We start from the raw sequence: 27,418 nt of genomic DNA, 5'->3' as shown, positions 1-27,418 counted from the left end.
CAGAGTGTGAGTGGGGGAGGGGCAGAGAGAGAGAGGGAGACAGAATCTGAAGCAGGCTACAGGCTCTGTGCTGATACAGAGCCTGACGCCGGGCTCAAACTCGAGAACTACCAGATCATGACCTGAGGTGAAGTCAGCTGCTCAACTGACTGAGCCACCCAGGTGCACCCCCATGATTTTTTTTTTTTAACGTTTATTTATTTTTGAGACAGAGAGAGACAGAGCATGAACGGGGGAGGGTCAGAGAGAGGGAGACACAGAATCTGAAACAGGCTCCAGGCTCTGAGCTGTCAGCACAGAGCCTGACGCGGGGCTCGAACTCACGGACCGCGAGATCGTGACGTGAGCCAAAGTCGGCCGCCCAACCGACTGAGCCACCCAGGCGCCCCCCCATTATTTTTTTTTTAAACCTAAGACTGTTGGAACAAACAAAACAATAGGAATGGTGTGAAGCTATAGAAAGACCACTGAGATAGAGCCCCCGTCTTGCACTGGTAACTAAGTGTGCAACTTTGGGCATCAACCATGCTCTCTGGACTTGTTTCCGTATCTGTATGAAAGAATGGGACTAAAAGAACTGTTTTCCCTTAGCTGTGATATTTTAAGTTTGCAAAACTACTCTGTCGCTCAAATCTTCCCACCTCTCCATCTTGATGTGGCAATTGCCCTCTGGTTCTGGTCCTCATCATTTAACCTGAATGACACCCCCCCCCCCCCGCCACACCGTTCTTCTATACCTTGCATTCACCCTACAGAATACCGAGGCTCCAAACACAACTGCGTATGGTCATCACATTCAAATTCAGAAAAATAGCGTGTGGTGTTGTTTGCTGGCTGCAGAAGAGACCAGGAACCTCAAAGAGAGGAAGTTTGGTTTAAGTTTGAAAAACACAAGAGAGAAGCTAGTGCTTAAAATTTAAATTCTTTAAAAAAAAATTTTTTTTAATGTTTGTTTTTGAGAGAGAGAGAGAGAGAGAGAGACAGAGGGTGAGCGGGGGAGGGGCAGAGAGAGAGGGAAACACAGAATCCAGAGCAGGCTCCAGGCTCCGAGCCATCAGCACAGAGCCCGACGCAGGGCTTGAACTCACAAACCGTGAATCATGACCTGAGCTGAAGCCAGACGCTTAACCGACTGAGCCACCCGGGTGCCCCTTAAATTCTTACTCTTAAAGCATTCACTGTAAAGCAGGCAGGTCTCTAGGCAAGATGGGTCCACTCCTTCCATAGAGTTGGGTTTCTTGCCTTCTGGAGAAAGGAGGGAAAAGCTAGGAAATTCATTAAGTGAAAATAAACCCTGTTTACATTGAAGGAGACAGATTACACAGAGCACAGCATCCCTCAAGGTCTAGCATACTAGCTCCATCACCCATGTTGGGTACAAAACCCCAGGGAGGGGCGCCTGGGCGGCTCAGTTGGTTGAGCATCCAACTGTTGGTTTCGGCTCAGGTCATGATCTTGCAGTTTGTGGGATTGAGCCCCACATTGGGCTCCACGCGCATGATGCCGAGCCTGCTTGGGATTCTCTCTCTCCCCCCCTCTCTCAGCCCATCCCCTGCTCTCTCTCAAAAGAAATAAACATTAAACATACACGTGGAATAAATAATGACCGAAGTCCATCCTCAAGCCAAATGAAGAAAAATTGGACTCACAAAATGTTTTCCATCTATAATTTCTGTGGCTACTTCTTACCAAGATGGTCCCTATCTCACCCTCCGCCCATGGGTGAGATGATGTAATGGCTAATTTGGCCAAGGAGTGAGCACAAATGAGACACAGGCCAGGCAGTTATTGTTCAAACAGCAATGTTTAGTTGTACAACACATAAAGTCTAGCAACATTTACACAACCAGTTTGAGTGTCTGTTGGCTTGCTTTCAATTGGGAAATTTAACCATAATGTCACCAAAAGGTTGGCTGGGACTGGTAACGTTTAAGAAATGGGTCGTTCTTGCATCCCCTAGGCTTGGGCCTCTTGCTCCGTCAGGACTGAGTTGTAGATGAATGGCCCACAAGTCACCAGCCTTTGAGAAAAGTAGTGTCCAGGTGGAGATGGCAGAGGTGGGTGGGTGGGGGGAGGGGATCCCATAAAGACACAGTATGTGGGGCAGTGGCAGCCAACATTCGCAAACATTCATGCATCTGATGGGGGGCTCTGCCCTCCAGTGGGCATTCTCCACTAGCCTACAGTGACCGACTGTGGCCAGGCTAATTCATTACTCACATTAACAGGGTGGAGGCGGGGATAGGAGTAGTCGGGGTAGGTGGGAAGGGATCCCTCTTATTGCTAAGTGGATGGAAGGGTGGGGTGTTTTGTTTTTTTTTTTTCTCCCTAGAGTCCCGTTCTGTGGGGTTCTGGAATTTTCTGTCTGTTAAGTTCTTTTTTTTTTTTTTTTTTAAGTTTGAGGATAAAGGAGGCAATTCCAGAAATGTCTCTTCAGGAAAACCACTCTTCCTAAGTGGCTGCATTATGGGGGCAGGGGTGTGTGTGTGTGTGTGTGTGAGAGAGAGAGAGACTGCATCCTGGGCCAGCCACAAGTGGTGATTTTTTTTTAAGTGACCCTAGCCCTTGCTCCCCCCACATCTGTAGTGACCCATCATTATAAATAAGCTTTAGGCAATGAAGGAGACACCCTTGTCCCACACTGGGGCTCACACAGCTGACATCAACAAACCTGACAAGCAGAAAAGTTGCTTTCTTGACCCTTGAAGGAAGCCAAGAGGAGCTCATGCAGATGAACGGGCGGGGAGCAATGCCATTTCTCTTGGAGATGGTTACAAGTAGCTGGTATGGGTTTGCAAGGGCAGAAGGAGCTCCTGATGAGTTCTTTCACCTTACGGATGGGCTGGGACCGGCTGACACGGACGATGGAGGAGGGCAGTGCTGGCGAGAGCTCCGTTCCACTGGGAGGAGAGGGGGTGGTTTGGATAAATGGAGGAAGCCACTGTCCTAAGGAGGCAGCTTGGCCCCTCCAACCTGCTGAGAGCTGAGGGGGGCTGTGGTGGTGGGCTGGGCAAGCACGGCACTAAAAAGGCCACGGCCCCGCAGCAATAACAGCTGGGAGGGATGGAGGGAGAAGCAGCACTTGGAATGGCCTTCATTCAGCAGTGGGGCAGGGGGTGGCTGGCACGGGTGGAAGGACAGTGCCCAGGAGGCCTTCTCCCTGCAGGGGGGTTGAGAACGGTTGAGGGTGTGGAGACCAGCAGCTGGCAGCAGACACATAAAACAGCTTCTCCAGGGAGGCTGAGATCATGGCTTTGGGGTGGCCAAGCACCATTCCCTACTCAACCTCTCCAACGCCCACCACCCCCGCCAGACCTCCCCCTGCTAGTCCTAGGTGGCCAGTCCCACGTCTGCATTCACGACTGCCTGCTGTATACACCAGGGATCCCTCTTCTGTTGACATGGAACCACCTCTGGGCTTGAACCCTGCTGCTGTTCTAGGCTGACAGGTGCTTACCCTGGAAGAATTTTGTGGGTGGGGGAGGACGTGTATGGGATTGGTAAAGAGCCTCCAGGAAAGATTGAGACCATAGGTTTTCGGTCACCGGTTTGGGGTCACCCACCTCTTTCTCCTGGTCCACCGAATCTTGGTCTGTGTTTTCCTAGCACCTGAGTGACAAGAGACTATAAATGCTGGGATTTGTAGTGGACCAGTAAAACACCTAGGGCTGGACCAGGAGATGGAACAGGAGGTTGTATGAGGTTATTGTAAACTGTAGCAGTTGGTGTTTTCCCTTACCTAAGGCTACATTGTTTCCCCAGCCCCAAGTTTCAGCCACCTTCCAGACTAAACGAGAAAGGGTAATTTGTAAACTAATCAGGGGAGATATACGCATTGATAAATACAGGGCTGAGGGCAAGGCAAGAAAAGGCTAACTGTATGTGGGTATGGTTAGGAATGTCTACAGGGGTCAGGAAGGGGAATCAGGGAAAAGCAGAGAAAGACAGACAGACCGACAGACATGCACAGTGAGAGAGAACAGAAAAGAAGTCAAAAGGGAGTCAAGCATATGGGAAGTGAGCAGCAGAGAAGCCAGCGTTAAGGAGGAAGAATCCTGATGGAGGAAACTGAGGTGCCGTTTAAAATTGGTCTCTGAAGCCAAACCACTGAGAAAGGCAAAGATCGTGTATTGCTCTTAAAACTTGTTGAGACTCAAGTCTTCTAGAACTTAACGCCTAAGGAAAGACTGTCTCACTTGACCAGCACATGTGCTTTTGAGCCAGATACTGGGAACTGCGTAACTCATTGCTTCCTCCTTTGCCCGGGCCAACACACATTCATTGTGCGCGCCAGAAACTTTCTTTCCCACTCCTCCCCGTGGATCTGATTTCTCTCGTAATTTCGGTTTGTACTGTCACGTGCCTTGGCTGTGATTTTATTTTAAGGTGGCCTAAAGTCATTTTTGAAAGTAGACTGGGCATAAATCCTAGATATAGAAATGCAGGTAAAGTGGATTAGACTCAAAGCAATTGAAAGAAGTCAGAGAGGGGCAGGATGAAGAATGAGGGCAGGGGGAGAAAGAGAGAAAATGGGAGCAGAGGTGAGTGAAGCGAGGCACGTGTGCGAAGCAGCAGTCTGCAACCACGACAGACAGTGACAGGTGGTGTTGGGCTTTGGACAGTGAAGGCAACACAGACTCAAGGGTAGAGCTCTCTTCTCCACCTCTGGGCACTAAATCTTTCTGCAGGAACCCCGCTCCGGTCTACCCTGCTCTCCCTTGACCTTCCCTCCCCTAGGCAGTCCTGGCCTCACCCTAGACTGCCACCCCCCACCCCCCACCCCCGCCAGGTCCAGCTCCGAAGCTGTCCTCAGAGGGTCTCTGCAGTTCCAGTTTGTGGGCGGGTTCAGAGATAAGGAAGAGTTACCTGTGGCTCACCTGCTCCCCATCATTTTTAAATGAAACCTCCCCTAGACCTCTGGAGTGAGGCACACGGCTTTGCTCTGGGACACAAGGAAAGGAGACAGATAATGGACAGCCATGGAGGAACCAAACTTACAAGGGACTTTCCAGGGAGGGCAGTGAAAATACCTCACCCCTGCACATGTATACACACGCGTGCACACACACACACACACACACACACACACTCTCTCTCTCTCTCTCTCTCTCACACACACACACACACACACACACACACACACTGTAGACAAACTCCACAAACACCAGACAGGCCTGGGGGACAGAGTAGAAAGGAAGAAGGTGGGTGGTGGTGGTACCGGGATGCGTGTGTGGAGAAGTGGGCATGTGTGATGATATAGAGAAAGGGTCGTCATGGGTTACTGTCGTGGCTTTCCTCTGTGTCCACGCTCACCGGAGGGAGGCCTCCGTTGTCATTAAGCCTCTTGGCCCTGTAGGTCTCATAGTGGATGTTGTGTGTCACTTCCTTGAGGTCCTGGAGGTGGGTCCTGAAGGACAAAGGGTGAGAAGAGAGAGGGATGTGATGAAGGGTGGGAAGAGGAAGAGACTGACCCACATCCGAGGTTAACATGTCACTTCCATGGCCTGGCCCCAGTGACTGGGACCCATGCCAGAGAGCTAATGATACTTCTTCAGCCCCTTTTGCTTCATGATGGGAGCTAGAATGGGGGCAGAGAGCTGTCAGAGAATCCCGGAGACGGAGGAAGTAGATCTGAACAGATGGCCTCCTGACCCCAAATACATAAACCTGCCATCCAAGGGAAGGGGTGCATCTCACCTGATGACAAAGTCTCGAAGCAGGGCAAACTCACAGTGGTTGAGGTTTTCCACTGTGAACAAAACAAAACAGGTGGTCATTTCACTAATGTGGCAACACCTAGCAGATGAACTTCTGTTCAGATCATGTTGGCATTTAGGAGGGAGCCACAGGACACATAATGTATTGTAAGCCTTCCAGAGGTTTGCTCATCCTGGCACTTCCGTGCATGGGATTTTATTCATTGAACAAATATTTATTTATTTATTTTTAAGTAGGCTTCACGCCCAGCATGGAGCCCAACGTGGGGCCTGAACTCATGACCCTGAGATCAAGACCCAAGCTGAGACCAAGAGTCAGACGCTTAACCCACTGAGTCACCCAGGTGCCCCTGAACAAATATTTATTGAGCAGCTACAATAATACGATACTATTCTAGACTCTGTGAAATAACAGCTAATAGGGACAATTTTATATCCCACTTTATAGGAAAGGAAACTAATATACAGAGGGTCTAAAAATCTGCCCAAGACCTAAGACACAATTCCTATCCTTAAGGAGCTTATAACCTGATTGGAAGACAGTAACACACACAGCAAATAACTATCGACCCATCTTAAAAAGGCGATGCACTACAATGAATCTAATTCAATACAGATTGAGTACCTACTATCTGCAAATCACTTGCCAAGGACTATGGGGGCAGAAGGGAATTAAGACATGAATCCTCTAGTCCACAATCTAATGGACAAGACAGACATTCTCATTAAAAGATCTCAATTCAAGGGGCGCCTGGGTGGCTCAGTCGGTCAGGCATCCGACTTCGGCTCAGGTCATGATCTCATGGTCTGTGAGTTCGAGCCCCGCGTTGGGCTCTGTGCCGACAGCTCGGAGCCTGGAGCCTGCTTCCGATTCTGTGTCTCCCTCTCTCTCTGACCCTCCCCCGCTCATGCTCTGTCTCTCTCTCTCTGTCAAAGATAAATAAACGTTTAAAAAAAAAAAGATTCCAATTCAAGGCAGTGAGAAAATGATATTAAAAAAAAAAAAATCCCAACACAGGGCCATAGGCAAATGAGAGACAATGTGGTACAATGAGATGAACTTGGTTTGGAAAATGGAATAAATTCAGTTGTGGAATTGAAATCTGGGTCTGAAGTCCCAGTTTCACCCCTAACAAGTCATGTGATCTTGGCCAAGACCCTTAACCTGTCTGAGACTCAAGGCCCTCAGAAGCTCATGTTCTGAGAACAGTCACGTCACCCTGCTCCCTGCAGAAGGTTATCACATTGAAAGAGATCGCTAATGCAATTCTTTGAAAACTTTCAGGATCACTATTGACCTTCTAGAGGTCCCGTCCATTCATAACAAAATGAAAATGGCCACATCTGAACCACCCTTCAGCAGTCTGTCGGCTCATGTCCCCTTTCATGTGAAAACTTTTCTCTGGTTTTTTTCAGTGCTCATTAACCTCTCTATGCTCTCAACTCCTTTGACACACGAGTCAAAGTCAGCGTCTCCCAGTCAGGTGCTAACTTGGCCTTTAATCACTTCCTGCCTCTGAGATTCATCTTCTCCATTAGACAGTAAGCTCCTCACGGCAGGATCTGGCTGGCATTCAGTTTACATCTTACGTGCCAGGACAGCGCCCTGAACTATAGATGCTTAATAAATAAGCGTAATTGACCAGCAACCAGTTTTTCAAGAAGATGCATTGGATTACCTTCGATGATCCCCCAGGGAGTTTTTCTGCCGAGGACCCGCTTGCCATTCACTTGGTACTCCTTGTCGCTGCCCACCACAGCGAAAGGCATGCTCTCCTGCTGACAAACCACACACATGTGCACGTCAACCTCCTGTGCCGTCTGGGCCTCCAAGGACGGCATAGAGTCTTGGGCCTCTAGCCTCGAACTGCACATTTCTGATGCTCATTCAGTGATCCCACTGATGGCAAGGGGCAAGGGCAAGGCTCTTGTCTCCTGAAAAGGAGTCTGAAGTCCTGGGTCCAACCCCTGATTGCACCCCTACCTGGCTGGTTCACCTCAGTAAGTTGGCCTTCCTTCACCAGGAGAACGCTTTGTACTTTTTATTGCTTTAATGCGTTTGGTTTGGCTTGGAACAACTCTGCGAGCTAAGAGAGGATAGAAAGACCTCTCTTAAGTGATACCTACCCATCTGACAACCACGTAACTGATGCTTCACACTACCTCGCATGAAACCTACTGGCAGAAGCCCACGTCCGCTGACCTCTCAGAGCTCCAAGGCCACTGTCTGATGTTCGTGGGCCCCTCCGCTCCCCCAGATGGGCTGAATGTTCACCAAGACAGCCGTTTGTTCCCAAATCCGTTTGCCTGATGTGTCCTTGTTACTGGACAAATGAACTATTATGGAAGCTGAGGACGTATGACCGTGGAGAGTTGCTTCTCTGAAACGTGAGTTTCAGAAAGACCTGATAAAGGTGAGCTGCGCTTGTCTTAAGATTGAACTTATTCTCAAAGAAGCAGCCTTGTCTCAATATGAAAAGAATGCTTAATGAATGGAATGTATACGTTTTATTTTCACTTAATCATTTAGTGAAATATTTCCTTAAAAACAATGAAGATTTGTAGGCATCGTTTTTTAAATGATTTCTTCACTTTGATGGGCTTTTCCAATTAACCCGTACGTGTCTCAGCTATATCAGGTAAGGGGCTTCTGGTAGATTATTCACCCTTAACCCAGGAGGAGACACAAGACCATAGCAAGTAAATGATCTGTCTTAGGTCACAGTGGTTAGTAGAAAAGCCCAGACGAGAACTCATGATCATGATGTAAAGTCCCAGAATCGTAGAAGTTTGACATTGAAAGGGACCACGGAAATCACATGAAGCCTTAGCATCCCCAGGAGACACCCCAGGGACTGCTGAGAAGACAGTGCTCTGTGCCTGTGTCGCTGAGCCAGAGCAGCTCTGTTTTCATGTTTCATATACAGAAGGTCTGTCTGATGCTTCATTTTTTAAAACGGTTCCTCTAGGGGAAAGAAAGCCTCTAAGCCACTCACTTAGCCTGGGCCCTGCACTTTATGGAGGGGACACTGAGGCAGAGCTCTGACTAGAGCATAGACGCCTTGGACCCCAGCCTGATGCTCTTCCTGTCCATGCCCTTCCATCAACCACACCCTGGTTTTGCCAGGCCCTCCGGGGAAAGAACTTTTTGGGTGGCCTGGGATGGACACGCACTTTGGCTTTCTGGGTGCAAAGTTCACAGTCCCGGCAAGGGCCCCAGTCCTCATCCTGTCCCACGTCACTTCTGGTCTGGGTCAGGAGAGGTGGGGCAGAGAGTATGAAAGGGGAAAAGCAGGTGGAAAGACAGGAGGGGTACACGATCCACATCCCACTGGTAACAAGGGGGGCATTTGTGTGATGAACAGAGCCCGAGGCACCCACCCGGATTTTGTCATTCTCCGTCTTGTCCTCCAAATCCTCATCAAATTCCTTCTGTGGGTAGAACTCGATGCCATTTACTTCAAGCTCCTTTCGAACCTAGGGGCAAGGAAGAGAAGCAAGGTAGCCAAGTGTCAGGATAATGCGGGGAGGGGGTGGGGTACGCTCACACAGGTGTGAGTGTGTGTGTATGTGTGTGCACGTGTGTGCTGAAGTCAGAGGGATGAATCAGCCTTTGCTAATCCAGTCATCTTCGAACTCCAAGGCCCTGAGCAGCAGGAAGATCCTAATAAACACGAGCCCCAGTCATACAGCCGCTACAGCCCAGCCTGAGCTGAGGAACAGTCTGGGGGTGCAGCTTGCTCATCGCAGGGTCCATAAGATTAGGATTTAGACAAGCTGAGTACAGATTCCACATGGGCAGTGCTCATGCTACTATGTGTCATATTCCTGTTTGCAGGGAAGAGAAGTGGGGCTCCTCACCCCAAGCCTATAGGTCTGCCCTCTCCCAAAGCTCGACTTATGTCTCACCTCCTCCAGGAAGCCACCCGGGACTTCTTCAGTGGCCTACCTGATTGTAATTTTTTGGAAGGGAGCAACGTCTTTATACTTCACCCACATGCCCCTACCTCCAACCCCATGCATCCAGCACAGGGAGGAGCTTATAGAAGACACTAATAAACACCAGCGGGAAGTTAATTAATTAGTTTAGCCCTTCAAGCAAGCTAACATCGAGGAGTGGTCTCTCCTGTGTATGGTGGTTTATGTATTCAGCGGTCTCTGCCAGTAAGTTTGGTGGCTGGGAAGAAGGCAGCCTGAGGCTGCAAACTTCTCTGTCCACAGACACTGTCAGCCCAGCTTCTTTAATGGCTAAATAGGGGCTGGGTGGGCAGGGGGGTGTATAATAATCAAGGAGAGGACATGGTTTGGACCAGGGGAGGGGGAAGGGTGGGGACAGGAAAAGGAGGAGGGGCCTTCTCACCCTTTGCTTGAATTCAGACTTCTCCTCCAGGGTCATGGTGTCAGCCTTAGCAATGACAGGGATGATGTTCACAACTTTGCTGAGGTGTTTCATGAACTCCAGATCGAGAGGTCGTAAGCTGGGGCCCAGAGAAGGTGGGGTGTCAGAGCCACCTTGCCCTCCCCCACTCAGCCACTGCCACCACTCCGGGGCCACCCTCGGGACAGAGGGACTGGGCCGGGAAAACTGGCTGAGGCCAAGGGGCTGCTCCCTCTCCTGACAGCCTGCGGAACAGACTCCAAGTCTCTGCCCCCACTTGGACCACCATCTCCCTTTCTCTTCCAATCCTGCCCCTCCTCTAGCAGCCCTACTCACACTGCTTCTTCAGAACAGCTTGCCTGCCGTGGGGATCTTTTTCTTCTGGGAACAGCGGTGGGCTGTCGTCTCTGCCTATGTGTCCTTGGGTCACGGTTACTTGTTTATCTTATTCTGCTAGTGGGACAGCACTTTTTTGTTGTTGTTGTTAAGTAATCTCCATGCCCGATGTGGGGCTGGAAGTCACAGCCCTGAGATCAAGAGTCACGTGTTCCGCCTGGGGCTCCAGGCGCCCCCAGGACTGCACTTTTTGATGGGCCTTCTCCCAGCCCGCACTTAGTCCTGCAGGGGCCCAGCTGGGGACCTTGGCTCTCCATATTCTGAGGGCCCAGCTCCCCCGAGGCTCTGGGGCCCCAGTCTGGCTCTAGTTCACAGTCCTGGGGACTTACTAAGTCAGGCTGTCTGCTGGCTTGCTCTGACCTTGGGTCCACATTCCAGGGAAGGATAAAGCAAACCTTTTTATTGAGTCCCTGGGCCCCACCCTCAAACACCCGCTGACTACCTGGTTCCTCCAAACCTGGGGGTCTGCCTTGCCTGTGTCGTCCTCTCAAGAACTGAACTCTGGCCCAGCAGACGGGCTCAGTACTAAGCTATGGAAGGCATGCCCTCGTGCCCACTTGGATCTCTCTATCCCAGGTCCGCACTCCTTATCGTGCTGTCCCATCTGCGACTCACAACTGGACTTCCCAGCATGCTCTGCTCGTTGCCAGCCTTCATCTCTAGACATGCTGGGCTGGCCACCCACCAAATGCCTACAGCGGGGTCCCACACCCACCCCAAACACCCACCCCAATTCAACAACCCTGCCTGCTCCCGTTTTACTCTTCTGCTGCCCATCCCCCACCCCCAGCCTTGGGCAAAGCAGAGATCTACTGAATAAGCGAGGAGCCGTCTGTGTTCACATGTCGACCCCTCTCTGCTGGCACAGTTGTGCTAGAACACCAGTGGGCAGCATGGGGGGGCTGGTGTTGGTCAGCTTTACTCTCCTGGTAAGAAAGTCAGCCTTTTTGAGGGGAAGTCTAGGGGATCACAGGGCCATGACTACACTGGGGCTCATCCGGGGCCCCAGCTGAATCCAGGGATTATTAGTTATCCATTGGAGAATGACGCAAACCAGAGCTAGGTGTAGCCATGGGCATGGGACTGATACATACGAGTGTCCCGTGGGGGAGATAAAGTAGAGGCAGCAGTGGACACGAGTGTCAGGGATGCGTTTCTTCCTGGCAATGTTGACCTCCTCCTTCAGGAACTTCTCATACTGTTCATTGATGTACTTCTCGATGGGTTCCCAACTGGAGGGTGGGAAGAAAGCAGACGGATGTCCCAGAAAGACAGGACTTGGGGGCTCACCTTAGACATGGTCAGGCAGCAGGGCCCTCACATCCCTCTCGTTTCTACCTCCCCTGGGGGGCCTGGGGTGGGTTGCCCACCCTCCCTCAGGCTCCCACGGACGGCTTTCCTCATCAGCAAGGCTAGAACCCCCATGGAGACCCGGTCCTCTGACTGGGCCAGAGGATCCTGCAGAACCCCGCCCCACTCCAGAAAGCAACACACACTCTCCCCACCTCCATTCCTTATTAGCTGGGAGGCTCTGAGGAAGTCTCTACCCTCCCTGAGGCTGTTTTCTCACAACTAAAGTGGGAGGACCCACGGCTGCCTAGAAGCACACACAAGAACAGAGGTTTGGTCCTTAACGTAGCAATGGCATACAGAAAATATTCAACGTGGCAACAACTCATTACCCTGACTGCTGCCAATGTTACGATCACCTTTCTCCTTCGAGGAGCATTCAAAACACCAGGAAAGAGGACGATCGGTCACTTTTCCAAGAAGGCTCCAAGTTGTGCTGTCCAGTGGCCCTGCCTATCCGTGGCAGAACCCAGCTCCCTCACAGAGGAACAATGGTCTCCATCCCTATCTGGGAGCAAGCTTCTGCCTGGAACTTTCCATCTACATTCTGCACAGCCCTCCTTGGCTGCATACGCACTGCAGCTTTGCTCGGTGAAGTCCCAGAGGCTCTCTCCTCATAGAAATGGCCCACCCTCCTCTCTTCTTCCAGGGCTAAGACATTGCCCACAGGCCAAGCTCTGCCACAGCCTTCAGGTCAGCCTACCACCGCTCCCCTTGTTCTGTCCACCCTGCCCTTCGGCCACCTGTAGGTAACCCCACAGCCCAAATTCCTTCTGCACTGGCCTCCCACCAGAGCCTCTTCCCTCGCCTCTTTATAAAGCCCCTCTGCGGTCCGTTAGTAAGCCTTCCCACTTAACCCCTCGGCATGAAGGGTACAGATGGCTCTCGATGGGAATGAATCTGAACCGTGTTCAGCGTCTTCCTTGCAGAGTCTTTAGGGCAGAAATCTCACAGGCAGACATATACCAGTTTTCATTGTTGATCTGGTCTCCGAAGCCCGGGGTATCGATGACCGTCAGCTTCATTTTGACCCCGCCTTCCTCTATCACTGGGGGGGGGTGAACAGAGAAGGCACCAGGGAGGTCACTCTTCCAGCTGATGCCGGGTACCCTGCTTCCTACCGGTCAGGGAGACCCAGGCTCCTTCCTTCCTTCCTCAGGACCAATTACTGGAAAAGTTGAGTTCTGGGTCTTCCCACCTCCATAGCTCTATTCACGCTGTTCCCTGCACCTGCCGGGCCCTCCTTGCTTCTTTCTGCTTGTCTAAATCCCACCCTCGTGTTATCATCCAGCTCAAGCCCCACCTCTTTCCTTTTTAATCCCCCCTCCCTTTTCTAGCCAAGGAGTTGGCTTCACAGACTTCAGACCTCTGTTCTCCTCTGTCTTGAGATTGCCTTTCATTTGCCCGTCTCTCCCTCTCTGGCAGAGACCCTTCTGAACAGCGGCCACAGGGGTCCTGCCCGGTCCTCACCGTGCCCAATAGCTTTGATCTCCACAGTCTTGGGGATCTTCTCCTCCCGGTTCCAGCTGGAGGCCTTGCGGCTCACCTGGGATTTGAAGAGCGTGTTGACCAGCGTTGACTTGCCCAGTCCGCTCTGACCTGCCACAAGACAGGAGGAGGGTGACACGGTGGGGAAGACCCGTGTCCACCTCCTGAGCAGGCCATCTCTCCCATGAGCCTACAGAATTCTAGAGCCTTGATCCAGGCCATGCCCCCAGTTCACCATTCACTGGGGGCAAAGGACTAAGTGGGAGAGAAGGCAGGTGGGAACAGTTCCCTGGTACTGGAGGGGGACTTGGGACATCAGTTGAATTCCACATTCTTTCCTCCTTTCCAGAGTTCCAGGACCACTGGGAAGGGGGAAACCCTCTGGATTTGTCTAGTGTAGTGACATTCTGTTTTGTTTCTGCTCCACTCACGTTTTTAGTCTTTAATAATCTAAATGTCACGGCGGAACTCCTTGGCCCTCTGATACTGCCTCAGTGCATACATAACATCTGCTAGCAAAATTTGCCTTTGAATCCCACAGCCCTGTGAATCCCATGCAGAGCTCTCTTTATCCCCAGTTGAAGTGCTCCTAGAGAGATTAGCCCCCACCTAATAAAATATGTGCAAGGTAGGGCACCTGGGTGGCTCAGTCGGTTGAGCGGCCGACTTCAGCTCAGGTCATGATCTCGCGGTTCGTGAGTTTGAGCCCTGATCGGGCTCCGTGCTGACAGCTCAGAGCCCAGAGCTTGCTTTAGATTCTGTGTCCCCTCTCTCTCTGCCCCTCCTCCCAGGCTCTCTCTCTCCCTCTCTCTCTCTCTCTCTCTCTCTCTCAAAAATAAACATTAAAAAAAATTTTTTTTAAGTCACATGCTCTACTGACTGAGCCAATCAGGCACGCCATTTTGACCTGTTTTACACACATCGTGCCACAGCAGATTTCATTCCAAGGAGGAGTTTTGCAACTAAAGGGTACTTGAAAACCACTGGCCCAAGCCGTGCTCCTCAAACTTTTTTTTTTTTAATTTTTTTTACATTTATTTATTTTTTTGAGAGACATAGAGAGACAGAGCACAAGTTGGGGAGGGGCAGAGAGAGAAGGAGACACAGAACCTGAAGCAGGCTCCAGGCTCCAAGTTGTCAGCACAGAACCGGACACGGGGCTTGAACCCACAAACCTTGAGATCGTGACCTGAGCCGAAGTCGGACGCCCAACCGACTGAGCCACCCAGGCGCCCCCGTGCTCCTCAAACTTTTACATGCACAAGGATCACACAAGCAGGCCCTGCAAACTGCTGAATGGTGTCAGCATCACCTGGACGCTTGTAGGAAATGCAGGGTCCCGGGCCCCGCCCCAGCCCTATGATTCAAAATCTGCACTTAGGCAGGACTTCCAGATGAATCATGTGCACAGTAAAGTCAGAAGTGCCGGCCTGGGGGCCCCTGGGTGGCTCAGTCGGTTAAGCGTCTGACCCTTGATTTCGGCTCAGGTCATGATCTCACGGTTTGTGGGTTCGAGCCCCGCGTCGGCCCCGCACTGACAGCGCGGAACCTGTTTGGGGATCTTCTCTCTCCCTCTCTCTCTGCCCCTCGCCTGCTCGCACTCAGGTACATGCTCTCTCCCTCAAACAAATAAATTTTTTAAAAAAATTTTAAAAAGAAGTGCTGATCTAGGGCATCCCTGTGGTATATTCGGAAAAGGACCAGGCTCGGGGGGGAAGAGCCTAAAGCTCCAGACCCAACTGTGCTCCTTCCCTGAACACCTTGGACTGGCCGCGTTTGCTTCCCTGGTTTCTTTACCGACAACGCGGTGGCAAGCGGGGGAGCTGATGGGACCTGAGATAGCAAAGAAGCTGCATTTCTCATTCTAGCTGCTCAATCGGTAGTAGCCACCGAGACCCATAGGTTAAAAAGACTACCCGTCAGCTCAGTCCTGAACGTGAGCCATGGCCGATCGGCAGCGCCTCTCCCCACGGCGCGGATGGACAGGCAGCCCATGTGGCCTGTATGTCTTTCTCATTCCTGGTCTGGTTGTTTTCTGAGGTCTCTTGCTCACTGAGTACTCTTGAGTGCCAAGTGCTGTGCCAGAATTGGAGGTGGAGAGGTGAGCAAGACATCATCCTTGCCCTCAAGAAGCCATTTAGCATGAGGAAGACCAAAACGTAATAAGCAGGAGGTTACGGTATGTCACAATAATTGCTATGAAAGAGATAGCCCCGGGGCATTATAGCAGCAAACTGGAGGGAATATAATCCAGTTTTTCTGCAATCGAGGACTTCTAGGTAGGAGCAACAACGAAGCTGAAACCTGCAGAGTAACTTTGAAAGACCCAGGAGAAGCTGGAAGGGAGTTCTAAACAGAGGGAATGGCATAGTCAAAGGCTCAGAGGCAGGGAAGAGCACAGCAGAGTCCAGGAAAACTTTCCTCACAAGCGAGGAGGAGAACGCCAGGCTGGAAGTGGTAACAGGTGAGTGGCAAGGTAGCACCCAGACCAGGCTAGGAGTTTAAGTCCTTAAATCCACTGAAGGGTTTTAAGTAGGCTGGGTGACCTGAGGAATTCTGCAGGTTGGAAAAATTATTCAGTCACTGATGGATAATGGACTGAAGCAAAAAGAAGACAGAGGACCAGGAGGGTCACTGCCCCTCAAAGTGTGGCCTGGGGGCCGAGGTCCATGAACCATTTGCTACTCATTCTTGAGATAAGAAATTTGCACCAGAAAGTAAATTGACCTTAACACGAAGCACACTGTTTAGTTCGGTTGATGGGGCATTTTTCCATTTTTTTTTTTTTTAACATTTATTTTTGGGAGACAGAAAGAGACAGAGCACAAGCAGGGGAGGGGCAGAGAGAGAGGGAGACCCAGAATCCGAAGCAGGCTCCAGGCTCCCAGCTGTCAGCACAGAGCCCGATGCGGGCCTCGAACCCACGAACAGCGAGATCATGACCTGAGCCAAAGTCAGACACTTAACCAACTGAGCCACCCAGGCGCCCTTCAGTTGATGTTTTTTATAGCAAGACTTGTCAGATGATTTAAACTCCAGCCAGCCCCTTATCTTTGAGCAGCCCTGAGTCCAGTGGCTGTGGCAATCCAGGTGGGAGACCTAGTTCAACTAAGAGCGGTCACAGTGGAGATGGAAAGAAGTCGACAGACCTAAGGGAGATTCACAAGGCAAAACTGACAGGTCTTGATGACTGATTGGACTGGGGGAGAAAGGAGAAAGAAAGATGATGCCCAGGTCCCTGTTTCAGCAACTGAGTGAATGTCCTACTGATACCAGGCAAGGGTCCCTTCCTGCTCTTACATTCTGTGACCCAGCGACACTACTCAGTGACCAATCAATGTCCTGGAAATTCTCTTTAAACCTTAAAGTACTACAAAAGAGCAGAAACAAGACCACCCTCGGGGTGCCTGGGTGGCTTAGTCAATTGAGTGTCTGGCTTTGGGTCAGGTCGTGATCTCGTGGTTCGTGAGTTCGAGCCCCGCGTCGGGCTCTGTGCTGACAGCTCAAAGCCTGGAGCCTGCTTCGGATTCTGTGTCTCCCTCTCTCTCTGGCCCTCCCTAGCTCATGCCTGCTCTTTCTCACTCTCGCTCTCAAAAATAAATAAACACCAAAAAAAAGAGAGTAAGATCACCCTCTATCTGACACCAGCGGGAAAGGACACTGACGATTTCCCCACGCCGCACACCTGAAAACAGGCTGAGCATGCCTAAGAGGCTGCCTGTGTCCATCCACCCATGACGGGGCCAGGCTGACAATCCACCCAAAGTTCCCACCCCTGGATCAACTAGTCTTGAGAAGAGGCTTAAGCTTTCGTGATCAGCATCGTGAAATCTTTCCTCCCGGAAAAAGCTCATCCTAAGGAAGCCAGGGCTGAGGCCAATCCTAGGGAAAGAAACAGGATCCTCAGCACTGCCCGCCACCGTGGCCTCCAGTGACCCCATTGCCTTCCATACCGACCACCATGATGTTGAAGTCGAAACCAGTCTTCATGGTCTTCTTGCGCATCTGCTCGATGATGGTGTCGATGCCAATGTAGCCCAGCAGGTTTGAGTTGATGCTAACGGGTTTCATGGGCACTGCCGGCTTAGGCCTGGGCTCAGGCACCAGCTCTGACATGGCTGCGTCCGTCCTGGCCTCCGGGAGCCCTGCAGAGCCAAGGTGGGAGAAGTGGGCTGCAGGCAAACAGAAGTCGCACAGAAGCCACGGTATTGTTCTGTTGATACAGAATTACAAAGAGTTGGGACTGGAAGGGACCTCAGGTGTCACCCAGTATGGGCACCTCATTTCACGGAGAGACCGAGGCCCAGGGGGAAAGGCCTTCCCTAAGACACAGAGCAAGTCAGATGCCAGACTGGGCTCAGTGCCCAGCCTCTCCAGCCGCTGGGGCACTTTCTTGTGCACTCGCTGCTCCGAAGCATGTCTGTGTGTCCAGCCCCAGGCTTCTCACCTTGGTCCTGTTGACATTTGGGGCTGGATAATTATTGCAGGGGGCTGTCCCGTGCACTGTAGGGTGTTTGGTGGCATCCCTGATGTCGGGTGTGACAACCAAAAATATCCCTAGACAGTGCCAAATGTCTCCCGGGGGTAGCATAACCCTAGTGGCGAACCACCAGTCTAAAAGATAATTTGGGGTTATTCTGACCTGACTCATGCCTCCTCAGATAAAGTGCTAAGACCTTTTAGGATACTGAACCTAACATCTATTAACTGTCCCTGACCTCAGTTGCTCTGTCTTTTAGAAGCAAATAGGGTTACCCCCTCACACCGCAGGAGTACCACCCCTGCCCCCAGCTTCCGTGTCCCCTCTGTTCCATGAGCACCACCGCAAAGGAGGGGTGTCTGTGCCCTGAGGGGTCCCAGACATCATCCTAGCCATAGTTTTAAATCTGTGGAAGGAATAAGTCTCCCCTTTCAACCAGTGGGAAGAGGATGAGACGCAGCCAGATTGGAGCAGTCACTTGCCTAAGATGACGTAGCGTGTTCACGGGATGGTGGGTAGCAAAGGAATGATGGGTAGCAAAGAAAGAGGAGGCCGAGGACACAGCCCTTCTCTAGGAGGGAAAGGCCAACATCCCTCCGGGTCTGGCAGATCACAGGTATGTTCACACACAAGAGAAATCTGTGTGTTTCCTTGCAGGACCAATGTGTACCAGGGTAGGCTTCAGTATCGAGCAACTCCATTTTCCCATCCATAAAATGGGTACGTGTGGTACAGCGGAACGAGCCTGGCCCTGCTACTTGCCAGACGTGTGGACTTGGGCAAATCATCCCCTCCCACCCCCCGCTCCCCCCTGCTTCCCCATCTGGAAACTGGACAGGATCATGATTAAGGCTGTGGTGAGCATCGCATGAGCCATGATGCCTAGAAGCCCCCAGCACAGTGCCTCACACTCCCTCCCGGACCCTCTTGCCCCTGCCCCTTTCAAGTTCACCAGCTTGTCAGCAGGACAAAACGAAGTGGGGCGTGTGAAAGCAATGCTAATTACACAGCATAGTTATTGGACTCCACGCTCCCTTAAGGACCTCTTCCAGCTTTGCCCTTCTGGAATCCTGTGGTTCCTGCAGATTTCTCAGGCTCGCAGGGAGAACCGGCGGAGCAGCAGATGGGCAAGAGGGGGGTGGGGGGACAGGAGTGCCTCCCTCCCCCACCCCCAGACTCAGCCAGGAGTCTGTTCTCGTACCCCCACCACCTGGCCCTTCCACCAGCCCTGGCAAGACTCTCTCTCCCAATGGGAAACTGTTCTTTCCTTGTCACTCCCGGGCGCAGCCAAATCTGACAAAGCCTGGGGACCTCCCCAGGGCCTGGCGTGGCTCCCTCCTACCTCCTAGGAAGCTGTTGCCAGCCAGGCGGCTCCAGGCAGCAGCAAGATTGGTTCAGCCCTGCAGCAGCTGACTCTCACAGCCTGGCCTGCTCCTCCACTCGCTGCACGTGGCTCCCAGGCCCCACTCCGCACACCTGCACTGGAGGCCATGCCCCACTTTCCCTGCCCAGCTGCCCCCACGGCTGGCCCAGGCCCCTCCCCTCATGCCTCTACAGCTAAGCCCATTCGGTCCCACAACCTGTGTTGTGAGACAGATCCATCTGGGGCCGGCTGGGGGCGCGGGCGGGTCTTACCCTGTTCTACCAACTTGGAAAGTGAGTCTTGTATTTCTTCAAGGGGGATTTTGTTAGTATCCTCGTAAAGTGCGTGCCCTTAACTATGGCCTGCTCTGCTCTGGCCCGTCCATGGCAGCATCCTAAAAGAGCATTCCCAAAAGACAGACCCTGGTGGCAAGAAGGGGCTGCCTACCAGATTCCCAGGCAACTTCTAGGACCACCAAGCGCCTACTAGCAGCCCCCGTGGGCGCACCGTATAGAGCACCTGGTGGCATGTTACCTCTCTCAAGCACATGCCGATCACATGCCAGCCACATGCTAACAACAACGCATCTGCCACGAGTACTGCAAACGTGTGGCGGGTCACTATGTCACGACCTTTGCTGGACGACCCTTCCCCACCCCGGCCTGTGGCTGACTCCTACTCCGTCTTCACCATTGTGCTCAAGGGCTACCTCTGGGACAACCTCTGCTTTCCTCCCTGAAATGGGTGCCCCTGTTCAGTGCTTCCTTGTCCCCCCTGAATACCCTGTATTCATCACGTTCATTCTTTCCCTCCATCCTTTCCAGGACATTTCATATGCTGCCAAATGGGAGCCTACTCCAGCCAACCCGAGACTTAATACCAAAGAGAATTTTGGACCCCAAACAAGGACCTTGCCCCTGAGGGTCCATCGTCTGCTGAGGGTGCCCGACAGCTCCCAGGAACAGGACAAACACTGCTCTGGAGTTGAATTCTATAGCTCCATCCTCTGCGTGGACAGCTCCCTTGGTCCCACCATGCCAACCCCAGATGGGCAGCTGGCCCAGGCTTGACTCCCACCTGGATGACCCCTGTGAGCTCAGTTGTCTCCTCAGGAAAATGGGCACAGTACCTACCTTGCTGGGTTGCTGTGAACGTTATGCAAAAGCACGGACATAAATTACCTGGCACCGAACATAGGTTAGTTCCCACCCTTCTTCAGGGAAGAGGCCATGTCCCATTGATCTCTGTGCCTCATTGAAACTAGCATAACACAGGCACTCAGCAATGAATGAATGAATGATTGAATGAATGAATGCCTCACAGGGAGACACCTGTCATTTCAGAACCATCACCTTTCTTCTCCCTCACATGCTGTTCCCTTCGAAGAGCAGCTGACCCCCCAGCCAGCAAATGGCTCCTGTGTCGGCCACAGTCAAAGGGGTAGACTCTGTTAAGAGAGACCCTCTCCCTCCCCTGCAACAAGGATGCGGGGAGGGGTTCCCCAAAGGTGGGAAGAGCTCAGGATGAAGGTGGCAGGATATAGTTCAAGTGCCATCCTGCCTAGATGGTCCCTGGGTTCCTCCTAAGCTCCCAGCTCTCCCGGGGTTTCTGGAGAGGAAGAGGAGCTGTCAGCACCCCCCACCCTCCGACCCCCCTCCAGGAGCCACCTGCCCCATCAATGCTCTGGGAGAGGCATTGTCCACCTGACTCAGCTTTGAGTCCCCCACAGAAACAGCACCCCCCTCCCCAATGCCAAGCAAGGACCCTGGTGCTTTCTTTTACAGACAAACAAATGGCTTTGTCTTTGTCTGGCCCCCCGGACCCCACCCCTCTGTTGGGAAGGTGGCAGCAGGGGGAGGGGATCTTTCCAGAACAGCACCTGCCTGGGGGGCGAGGGGGTTGAAGGGTCTCTCCCTCCCTTCCTGAACTGGAATCTTCCCCTGTTCCCAGCCCTAGCAGCCTTCAAGACCCCACCCGCACTGGCAGAGGCAATTCCAGACCGCCCCAGCTCCAGCCCCGCTCCCAGAAAACGATCACAGAAGATATCTTAGTCCTTTCCCATTCACAGTTGCAAAGGGCCCTGGGACACCCCCTTCCCCCATTCCCAGGCCTCTGGAGGCCAATGAGTTCCCTTGGAGACCACCAGCTGTCTCGGTGCCTCTGCCTGTCTCCGTGTGCGCCTGTGTGTGGGGAAAGGGTCTCTGTGTCAGAGTACAGGTCTCCCATCTGGCTGTAGGTGGCCCTGATAACCTGTGCGTGGTGTGCGTGTCTTGGTGTGCTCTAGCGTGGGGCTTTCTGTGTGCATCTGGGTCCCCGCTTGTGTGTCCGTGGATCTCTGCATCTCCCCGCGATCCCGTGTGTGCATTTCCTCGGGCACGTATATCTCGGGGTGTGTGCCACCGTGTGTGCGTGTGTCCGTGCATATGTCACCGTGCGTGGGCTCCTCGGCGCATCAACCCTCCCTCTGGCAGCACCTCCAGCCGGGCTTTCCGGGGCCGCAGCCTCCTCCCAGCGGGCGCCGGTGGCCCGGCCGGCCGCCCTACCTTTGGACATGAATCCTCCTTTGTCTCTGTTCCTCCCGGGAGATGCTCAGGGCGCGGGGCTGCAAGGCTGAGCGGGGCGCGGGCTCCTCCTGGGCAGAGCGGCCCCCGCAGCCGGGCCTCGCCCCTCCGCGCTCTCCGCCCACCCGCCCGGCCCGCGGCCCGGCCGCGCCGTCCCTGCGCCCCGCGCCGCCGCGCCCGCCCCGGACCTCGCTTCGGCTCGCTCGGCGCCGCGCTGCCCCTGCCCGCGCACACGGATGCCGCCGCCGCCGCCGCCGCCGCCGCCGCCGCCGCTGCCACCCGCACCACGTGACCCGCGCGCCTGTCGGCCCCGCCGAGGGCCCCTCCCCCTCCCACTGCGCCCGCGCCCGCACCCGCGCTCCCCCAGCCCGCACGCGGGAGCGGGTACCTGGTTCCGGCTGCGGGCGACGGGAGGGGGAGAGGGTGGCGCGCGGGTCGCTACGCCTGCAACTCGGGACGCCTGGCCGGGGGGAGGTGCCCGCAACCCAGTCCCGAGCCCCGCCCGCCCCGCCCCATCCCGCTCCCGGCCTCTTACCCTCCAGGCTGGGGCGGGGCGGGGCGGGGGGCGCCGGGGACCGGTGGCTGCAGCGTGCGGGCGATGCGCGCGCGAGTCACGCGGTCAGTGGGGATGCTGCGCGGGCTCGGCGCGCTTCTGCCCAGGCGCGGGCGCCTGCGGAGCCCTGAGTCAGGGGCCCGGGTTCCAGGCCCGGCTTGGGGATGGTGAGCCCTGTGACCTTGAACTGGTCAGGAACTTTCCTGAGCCTCCATTTATCCATCAGGAAAAACAAGGTCATGCATTCGGTCACCATTAATGGACAGTGCAGTGCCAGGCCCTGGGGGCCACGGGGACGAAGATGACCATTCTAGTTCCAGCGGGGGAGACAGGAAAGCTGGACTGTCCTAATGGAGAGGGCAGGGGGTACGCACAGGGTACTCCGGTGGGCATCCCGGGGAGAGAGGGATTTTGGAAGAGCTCATGGGGAAGCTGGGGGCCAAGACAGAAAGGCAAATACATGCTGGTGGGAGGGAAGGGAAGGGCACTCTGTGGATAGGGGCAGCAGACGTGAGCAGACCCAGAGGGGTAAGCAGCATGGTGCCGTGGACGCCGCCGCTCCTGATGCAGCCAAAGCAGAGAAAATTCCAGGTGGAAATATAGAGCTAGAGGCTGGAGAAGTCCGAAGTCTTGGAAGCCAGGCTAAGGAGCTGGACTTTTGAGGGAAGCCAATGAAAGTGCTGCCATCGAATATGTGAGTCCCTATGGCAGTTGCATGGAGGACTGAGAGCCCTGGGGGAGGTGGGGGAGCAGGAGGGAGCTGTGGCATCCCAGGGGCAGAGGGTTGGAGCGGAGGGGGTAGACAGCCAAGTACTGAGGAGGTAGATCAACAAACTTGGAAATAGACTGGTTGGGTGAAGGAGAGCAAAAGATAATGAAGAGGAAGAAACCCAGGCTTCTAGGGTGCCGGTGCTTGTAGCTGAGAGAGTGAAATCGGAGCAGGGTCCGTTCAGGAAGAAATGGGCTGTCAGGGTTGAGGGGCCCCACTGGAAGACCGGGGCCTGGGAGAGCTGCCCCAGACTGAATGTATGGGGCAAGATGAGGAGGGTCTGGCTTCCCAGAGACCCAGTTAAGGCACTGACAGATGGGATGCTTTCCAAGCTCCAGAATCTGAGCCTGTGCAATGTTGGGAATGTTGGGATGGCCCAAAGAAGAATTCCAAGATCTGGGTTCCCACTAGCTTATTGCCACCAACCAGCTGCATGACTTTGGGCATGTCACATCCTCTCTGAGACCAAATGATCGTCTAGCCCTTGTGTTGGCCTACTTAAAGCTCTGTGCAGGACTTGCATACGTACAAGTCTCCAGCTTACCTTTTGGACTAAAGGGCTAGGGGTAAGGGATCAAGGAAGAGTATGCCGGGTGAGGCACCTTTCGAGCAACAGATAGCTTCTTGGAAGGCTGAATGTGCTTGAGTTAGAAGGTCTCAGGTGAGGTCACTGCTCACATCGAGAGGAACACTGTAGTGATGGCTGTCGGACAAATCACCACTTCCTGACGTGCTGGTCTGTATTTTCCTGCAGGTGGTTTGCTTTTAAAGCTGGACCCACCTACAGATCACCTGACTCCTCCAGCTCTTCAGGGAACAAAGAAACAACCATGGAAGATACCAAAGGAAGGACCCCGCGTAATTTCTCTTCCACAAGTTACCCCTGTACACTTTCCTTCTGGTGGCTTCGCTCTACCTCACCTCTGATTGGCAGGTTGGGACCCAGCTCAGAGTGAATCCCCTGTGTTCTGCCCGTCAATCTCATTCCCCTTGCCCCCAGCACATTCACCTCTGACCTTAGTTCCACCTCCCTTTCCTGACGTGTCCATCTCTTGGCCAATAGATCCTGACCCCCTACGGCAGCCCACCGCATCCCCAGCCAAGCTCTTTGCATTACCTTTGGTTTCTCTGGCCAGGTCCAGCATGATGGGCTCTGTGGTCCCATCTGTCACAGCATCCGCAGTAGCACGGTCCGGGGCTGGGTCTGTGCTTCTGCTTGGCATCAGTGGGTAGGTGGCTGATGTGGTCAGGCTAATGACTCTGTCCAGGGTGGTCTCCCCCGTGGCTGTGCCCAGCTTGCTTGTGTCCAAAGCAAAAGAATCTGTAGTTATGTCTAGCTTGGCTGTATTCGCTCTAGCCAAAGCCATGGCTGTGTCTGTCCTGGTGGTGCCCAGCTTGACTGCACCTGGTACCACCAAATCCGTGGCTGTACCCCCTGTGGTTGTATCTGACTTGGCTGTGCCTGCTGTAGCTATGGCTGTGCCCAGCTTCTCTGGGTCTGGGGTTACCAAATCCATGACCGTGTCCAACTTGGTTGTGCCTTCTGTAGCAAAGTCCGTGGCTGTGCCCAGCTTGGTATCCAGAGCAGGGAACTCTGTGCCTGTATCCACTGTGGATGTGCTTGGTGCGGCCAGATTGATAGTCAAACTAGGCTTGTTGGTGACCATTGTAGTGACATGTCTGACTATGCGTGGCCTGGTTGTGTCCAGAGGAGCCAAATCCATGGCTGTCGCAGGACCCATGGTGGAGGTGGCCCTTTGGAGATGCAGCTGGGGTCTCGGGATACCCCTGGACCGGGGCTTGCCTCTTCCTGGAGAAGTTCTGGTAGTCACGTGGGCAGCCACTGGGAGAGGGTGTTTCTGACCCACTGAGCCTGGCCCTGCAGGGCCTGGTGATTTCTGGGCTAACCGGGATTGAAATGGCAGGGCCAGGTAGGAACTCACCAGGGGCTTCTCCACTATGGGCATCCTGCTGGGTTTGGCCAATCCTGGGTTCCCTGGGCCCTCAGAGTGGACTCTGCCCCCTGGCACTAGGGAGACAGATCGTGAGGCTGGGGTGGGCAGCCTCCCTCCTCCATGGGTGGCAGCCTCCCTGCCCGGGGCGGGCAGCTCTTCCCAGTGAGAAGGCAGGGGGCCCAAGGGCCATGCCTGGCTGTTCTGACGGAGTGTTAAGGAGGTGGAGCTGAGTTTCCGGGGCTTGGTCTCCGGTGAGGACACACTCCAGGCTCCGGCTCCCGGGCCCGGTCGGCCGGAAGCCTGTGGGATGTGGCTTTGAGGGAAGGCATCCAGATGGATGGTTTTCCTGAGGACAGGGATGAGGGGTGACACCCCTCCAGGGAGCTTTGAGGAGCGGGCAGGGCGTCCCAGCAGGTGGCTGCGGGAGAGGGAGTTTCCAGGGCTGGGGGCTCCATGCTGCTGCATCTCAAAGCTGTGATCCATGCAGGTCTTCCCCTGAGGCAATCAACAGAGAGAAGAGGCCAAGCAGGGGTGAGGTGCTCAGCTTGCATTTCTTGGATTCCTAGTTAATAAAGAGCATGAAAACTTCTTTGCTAAGTAGCAGACTAAGTTTTAATTGCCGGCGTTTGCCAGGGTCTTAGGAAACAAGACACCATTTTAAAATGTAAAATATTTAAGTTAGGTGAAATGTTACAGAGTAATTGTTCGTTAAAACGCGATTACCATTTTAATATTATCTAGCCACTAAGGTATGAAATAGTTTCAAAAATTGTTCGGTTTGTAATTGAAAAAAATGGGCAAATATATATGCATATATATAAAGCTTAACTCTAAATATAATTTTTAAACAATGAGAAAACAGAAATATATTACAAGAAATACATTTACAAGAAAACTTGTGGGGTGCCTGGGGGGCTCAGTCGGTTAAGTGTCCGACTTCGTCTCAGGGCATGATCTCACAGTTCGTGAGTTCGAGCGCCGCGTCAGGCTCTGTGCTCACAGCTCAGAATCTGGAGCCTGTTTCAGATTCTATGTCTCCCTCTCTCTCTGCCCCTCCCCTGCTCACACTCTTGTCTCTCTCTCAAAGGTAAACATTAAAAAAAAGAAAGAAAACTTGTAATATATCAAGCTATAAAATTATGGGCTCCTCAGTGGCTTGGGTTTTATACTAATTATTAAAAACACAGATATCTAAAGGTTAAAAAAAAAAAAAAGCACTACCAGTCTTGGGGCCTTGGTCTGACGGGGCCTTGTTCAGGGACCCTGCAGGAGGGGAGTGGTTATTGGGAGCCTGTCTACCTGTCTTTTTCAGGAGGGGCCAGAGTGCTCTGGGTTCCCACCCATGGTAGCCAAAACAGGAGTCCAGGCATCCAGGTAGGAGGCCGAGGGATGACCCATTTGGCTTGGAAACAGAGTCTGCCTCTGGGGCTTCCTCCCAGAACCAGGAAAAAGCCCCTGGCTGCTGGAGCCAGAATTTGCTGAAGCTGCAGAGGAGCCTGGTGAAGGTGAGGCTGGGGAGGTGAAGAGGCAAGTGCTCGCGGGAGGAGGCTTGTCCAGTGACCAGGCCACAGTCCCTGCCCCCGGGGGAACCCAACATCCCCAGCGGTGCCAGGCAGTGAAGCAGGCAGGACTAAGCTGGAGGTGAGCTTTGGACCAAGCATTAGCTCAGTGTTGGGCCTCAGAGGAGGAAGGTTGGACCAAGGGGTTGTTCACACCAAAGACCCAAAGGTGAGGGTGTGGCATCTTCCTGAAAATCCACTGTGGGAGTCCTAGGCTGTAGGGGGTGGGACGGTGGTGCGGGGAATAGAAACCACGGGTGCAGTGAAGACCAACCCAGGCCACAAGGACGCTCAGCCCTGGAAGATGACCTCGTCAGATCTGCTGGTGGGAAGAGTCACTCCCATGCAGTATGACAGAGGGATCAGAGGGGAACGGAAGTGGAGGCCAGGAGAATGGCAGGGACACTGTTGAAACTCTGCGTCTGGGGGTGGGGCTGGAGAAGGCTGCCCAGCCCAGGGATGGAAGTGACAAACCACCTGGAGGTGGGGAGAGGTGGAGGTCAAGGACCCTGGCAGGTAGTCTGTGTGGATGAGCCATTCCCCAAGGTGGGCTCCAAGGTCCCCAGATGGCCAGCCTGTACACACCCCGGGCTCCATCCAACTTACCTGTTGTAACAAAGTTGTTTCTATTGCTTTCTTTTTTTAATGTTTTATTTCTTTTTGAGAGCAAGAGAGACAGAGCAGGAGCGGGGGGCAGGGGCAGAGAGAGAGGGAGACACAGAATCTGAAACAGGCTCCGGGCTCTGAGCGGCCAGCACAGAGCCCAATGCGGGGTTTGAACTCACAGCCCTCCAGATCATGACCTGAGCCGAAGTCAAACGCTTAACCGACTGAGCCACCCAGGCTCCC

General features: G+C 53.4%; 1 protein-coding gene across 3 annotated transcripts; it reads right to left on the bottom strand.

The window, feature by feature from the left end:
• Positions 1–1,785: 1,785 nt before the first annotated feature.
• Positions 1,786–25,529, bottom strand: SEPTIN3 (septin 3). Of its 3 annotated transcripts, none has more exons than XM_043562758.1 (11): positions 24,173–25,529; positions 17,283–17,474; positions 13,312–13,440; positions 12,808–12,889; positions 11,586–11,723; positions 10,078–10,195; positions 9,099–9,194; positions 7,397–7,496; positions 5,698–5,749; positions 5,314–5,407; positions 1,786–3,160 (listed from the first exon to the last, which is right to left on the bottom strand). In XM_043562758.1, the coding sequence occupies exons 1-11, from the start codon at positions 25,491–25,493 to the stop codon at positions 3,095–3,097; spliced, it is 2,388 nt and encodes a 795-aa protein (XP_043418693.1). In that variant the 5' UTR covers positions 25,494–25,529; the 3' UTR covers positions 1,786–3,094. The 3 variants fall into 3 exon arrangements, with proteins under 3 accessions (XP_043418693.1, XP_043418692.1, XP_043418691.1); XM_043562757.1 differs by lacking the exon at positions 24,173–25,529 and adding an exon at positions 21,716–21,857 and having other exon boundaries at positions 7,397–7,493; XM_043562756.1 differs by lacking the exon at positions 24,173–25,529 and adding an exon at positions 21,716–21,856.
• Positions 25,530–27,418: the final 1,889 nt, after the last annotated feature.

Source organism: Prionailurus bengalensis, chromosome B4 (genome assembly GCF_016509475.1).
Source record: "Prionailurus bengalensis isolate Pbe53 chromosome B4, Fcat_Pben_1.1_paternal_pri, whole genome shotgun sequence".
NCBI classification, from domain to species: domain Eukaryota; kingdom Metazoa; phylum Chordata; class Mammalia; order Carnivora; family Felidae; genus Prionailurus; species Prionailurus bengalensis.
Note: the sequence above shows the minus strand (reverse complement) of the source record. Positions and strands in the feature narration are given on the sequence as shown.

What these genes read in the sequence shown, in the direction of transcription:
- SEPTIN3 (XM_043562758.1), bottom strand. Translation starts at nt 25,493, where the DNA reads ATGGATCACAGCTTTGAGATGCAGCAGCATGGAGCCCCCAGCCCTGGA. An exon ending in GATCAAAGCTATTGGGCACG is followed by an intron (nt 12,890 to 13,311) that starts GTGAGGACCGGG and finishes ACCCCCCCCCAG; the next exon opens with TGATAGAGGAAGGCGGGGTC. An exon ending in ATCTCCCCCACGGGACACTC is followed by an intron (nt 10,196 to 11,585) that starts GTATGTATCAGT and finishes TCTGGGCCCCAG; the next exon opens with CTTACGACCTCTCGATCTGG.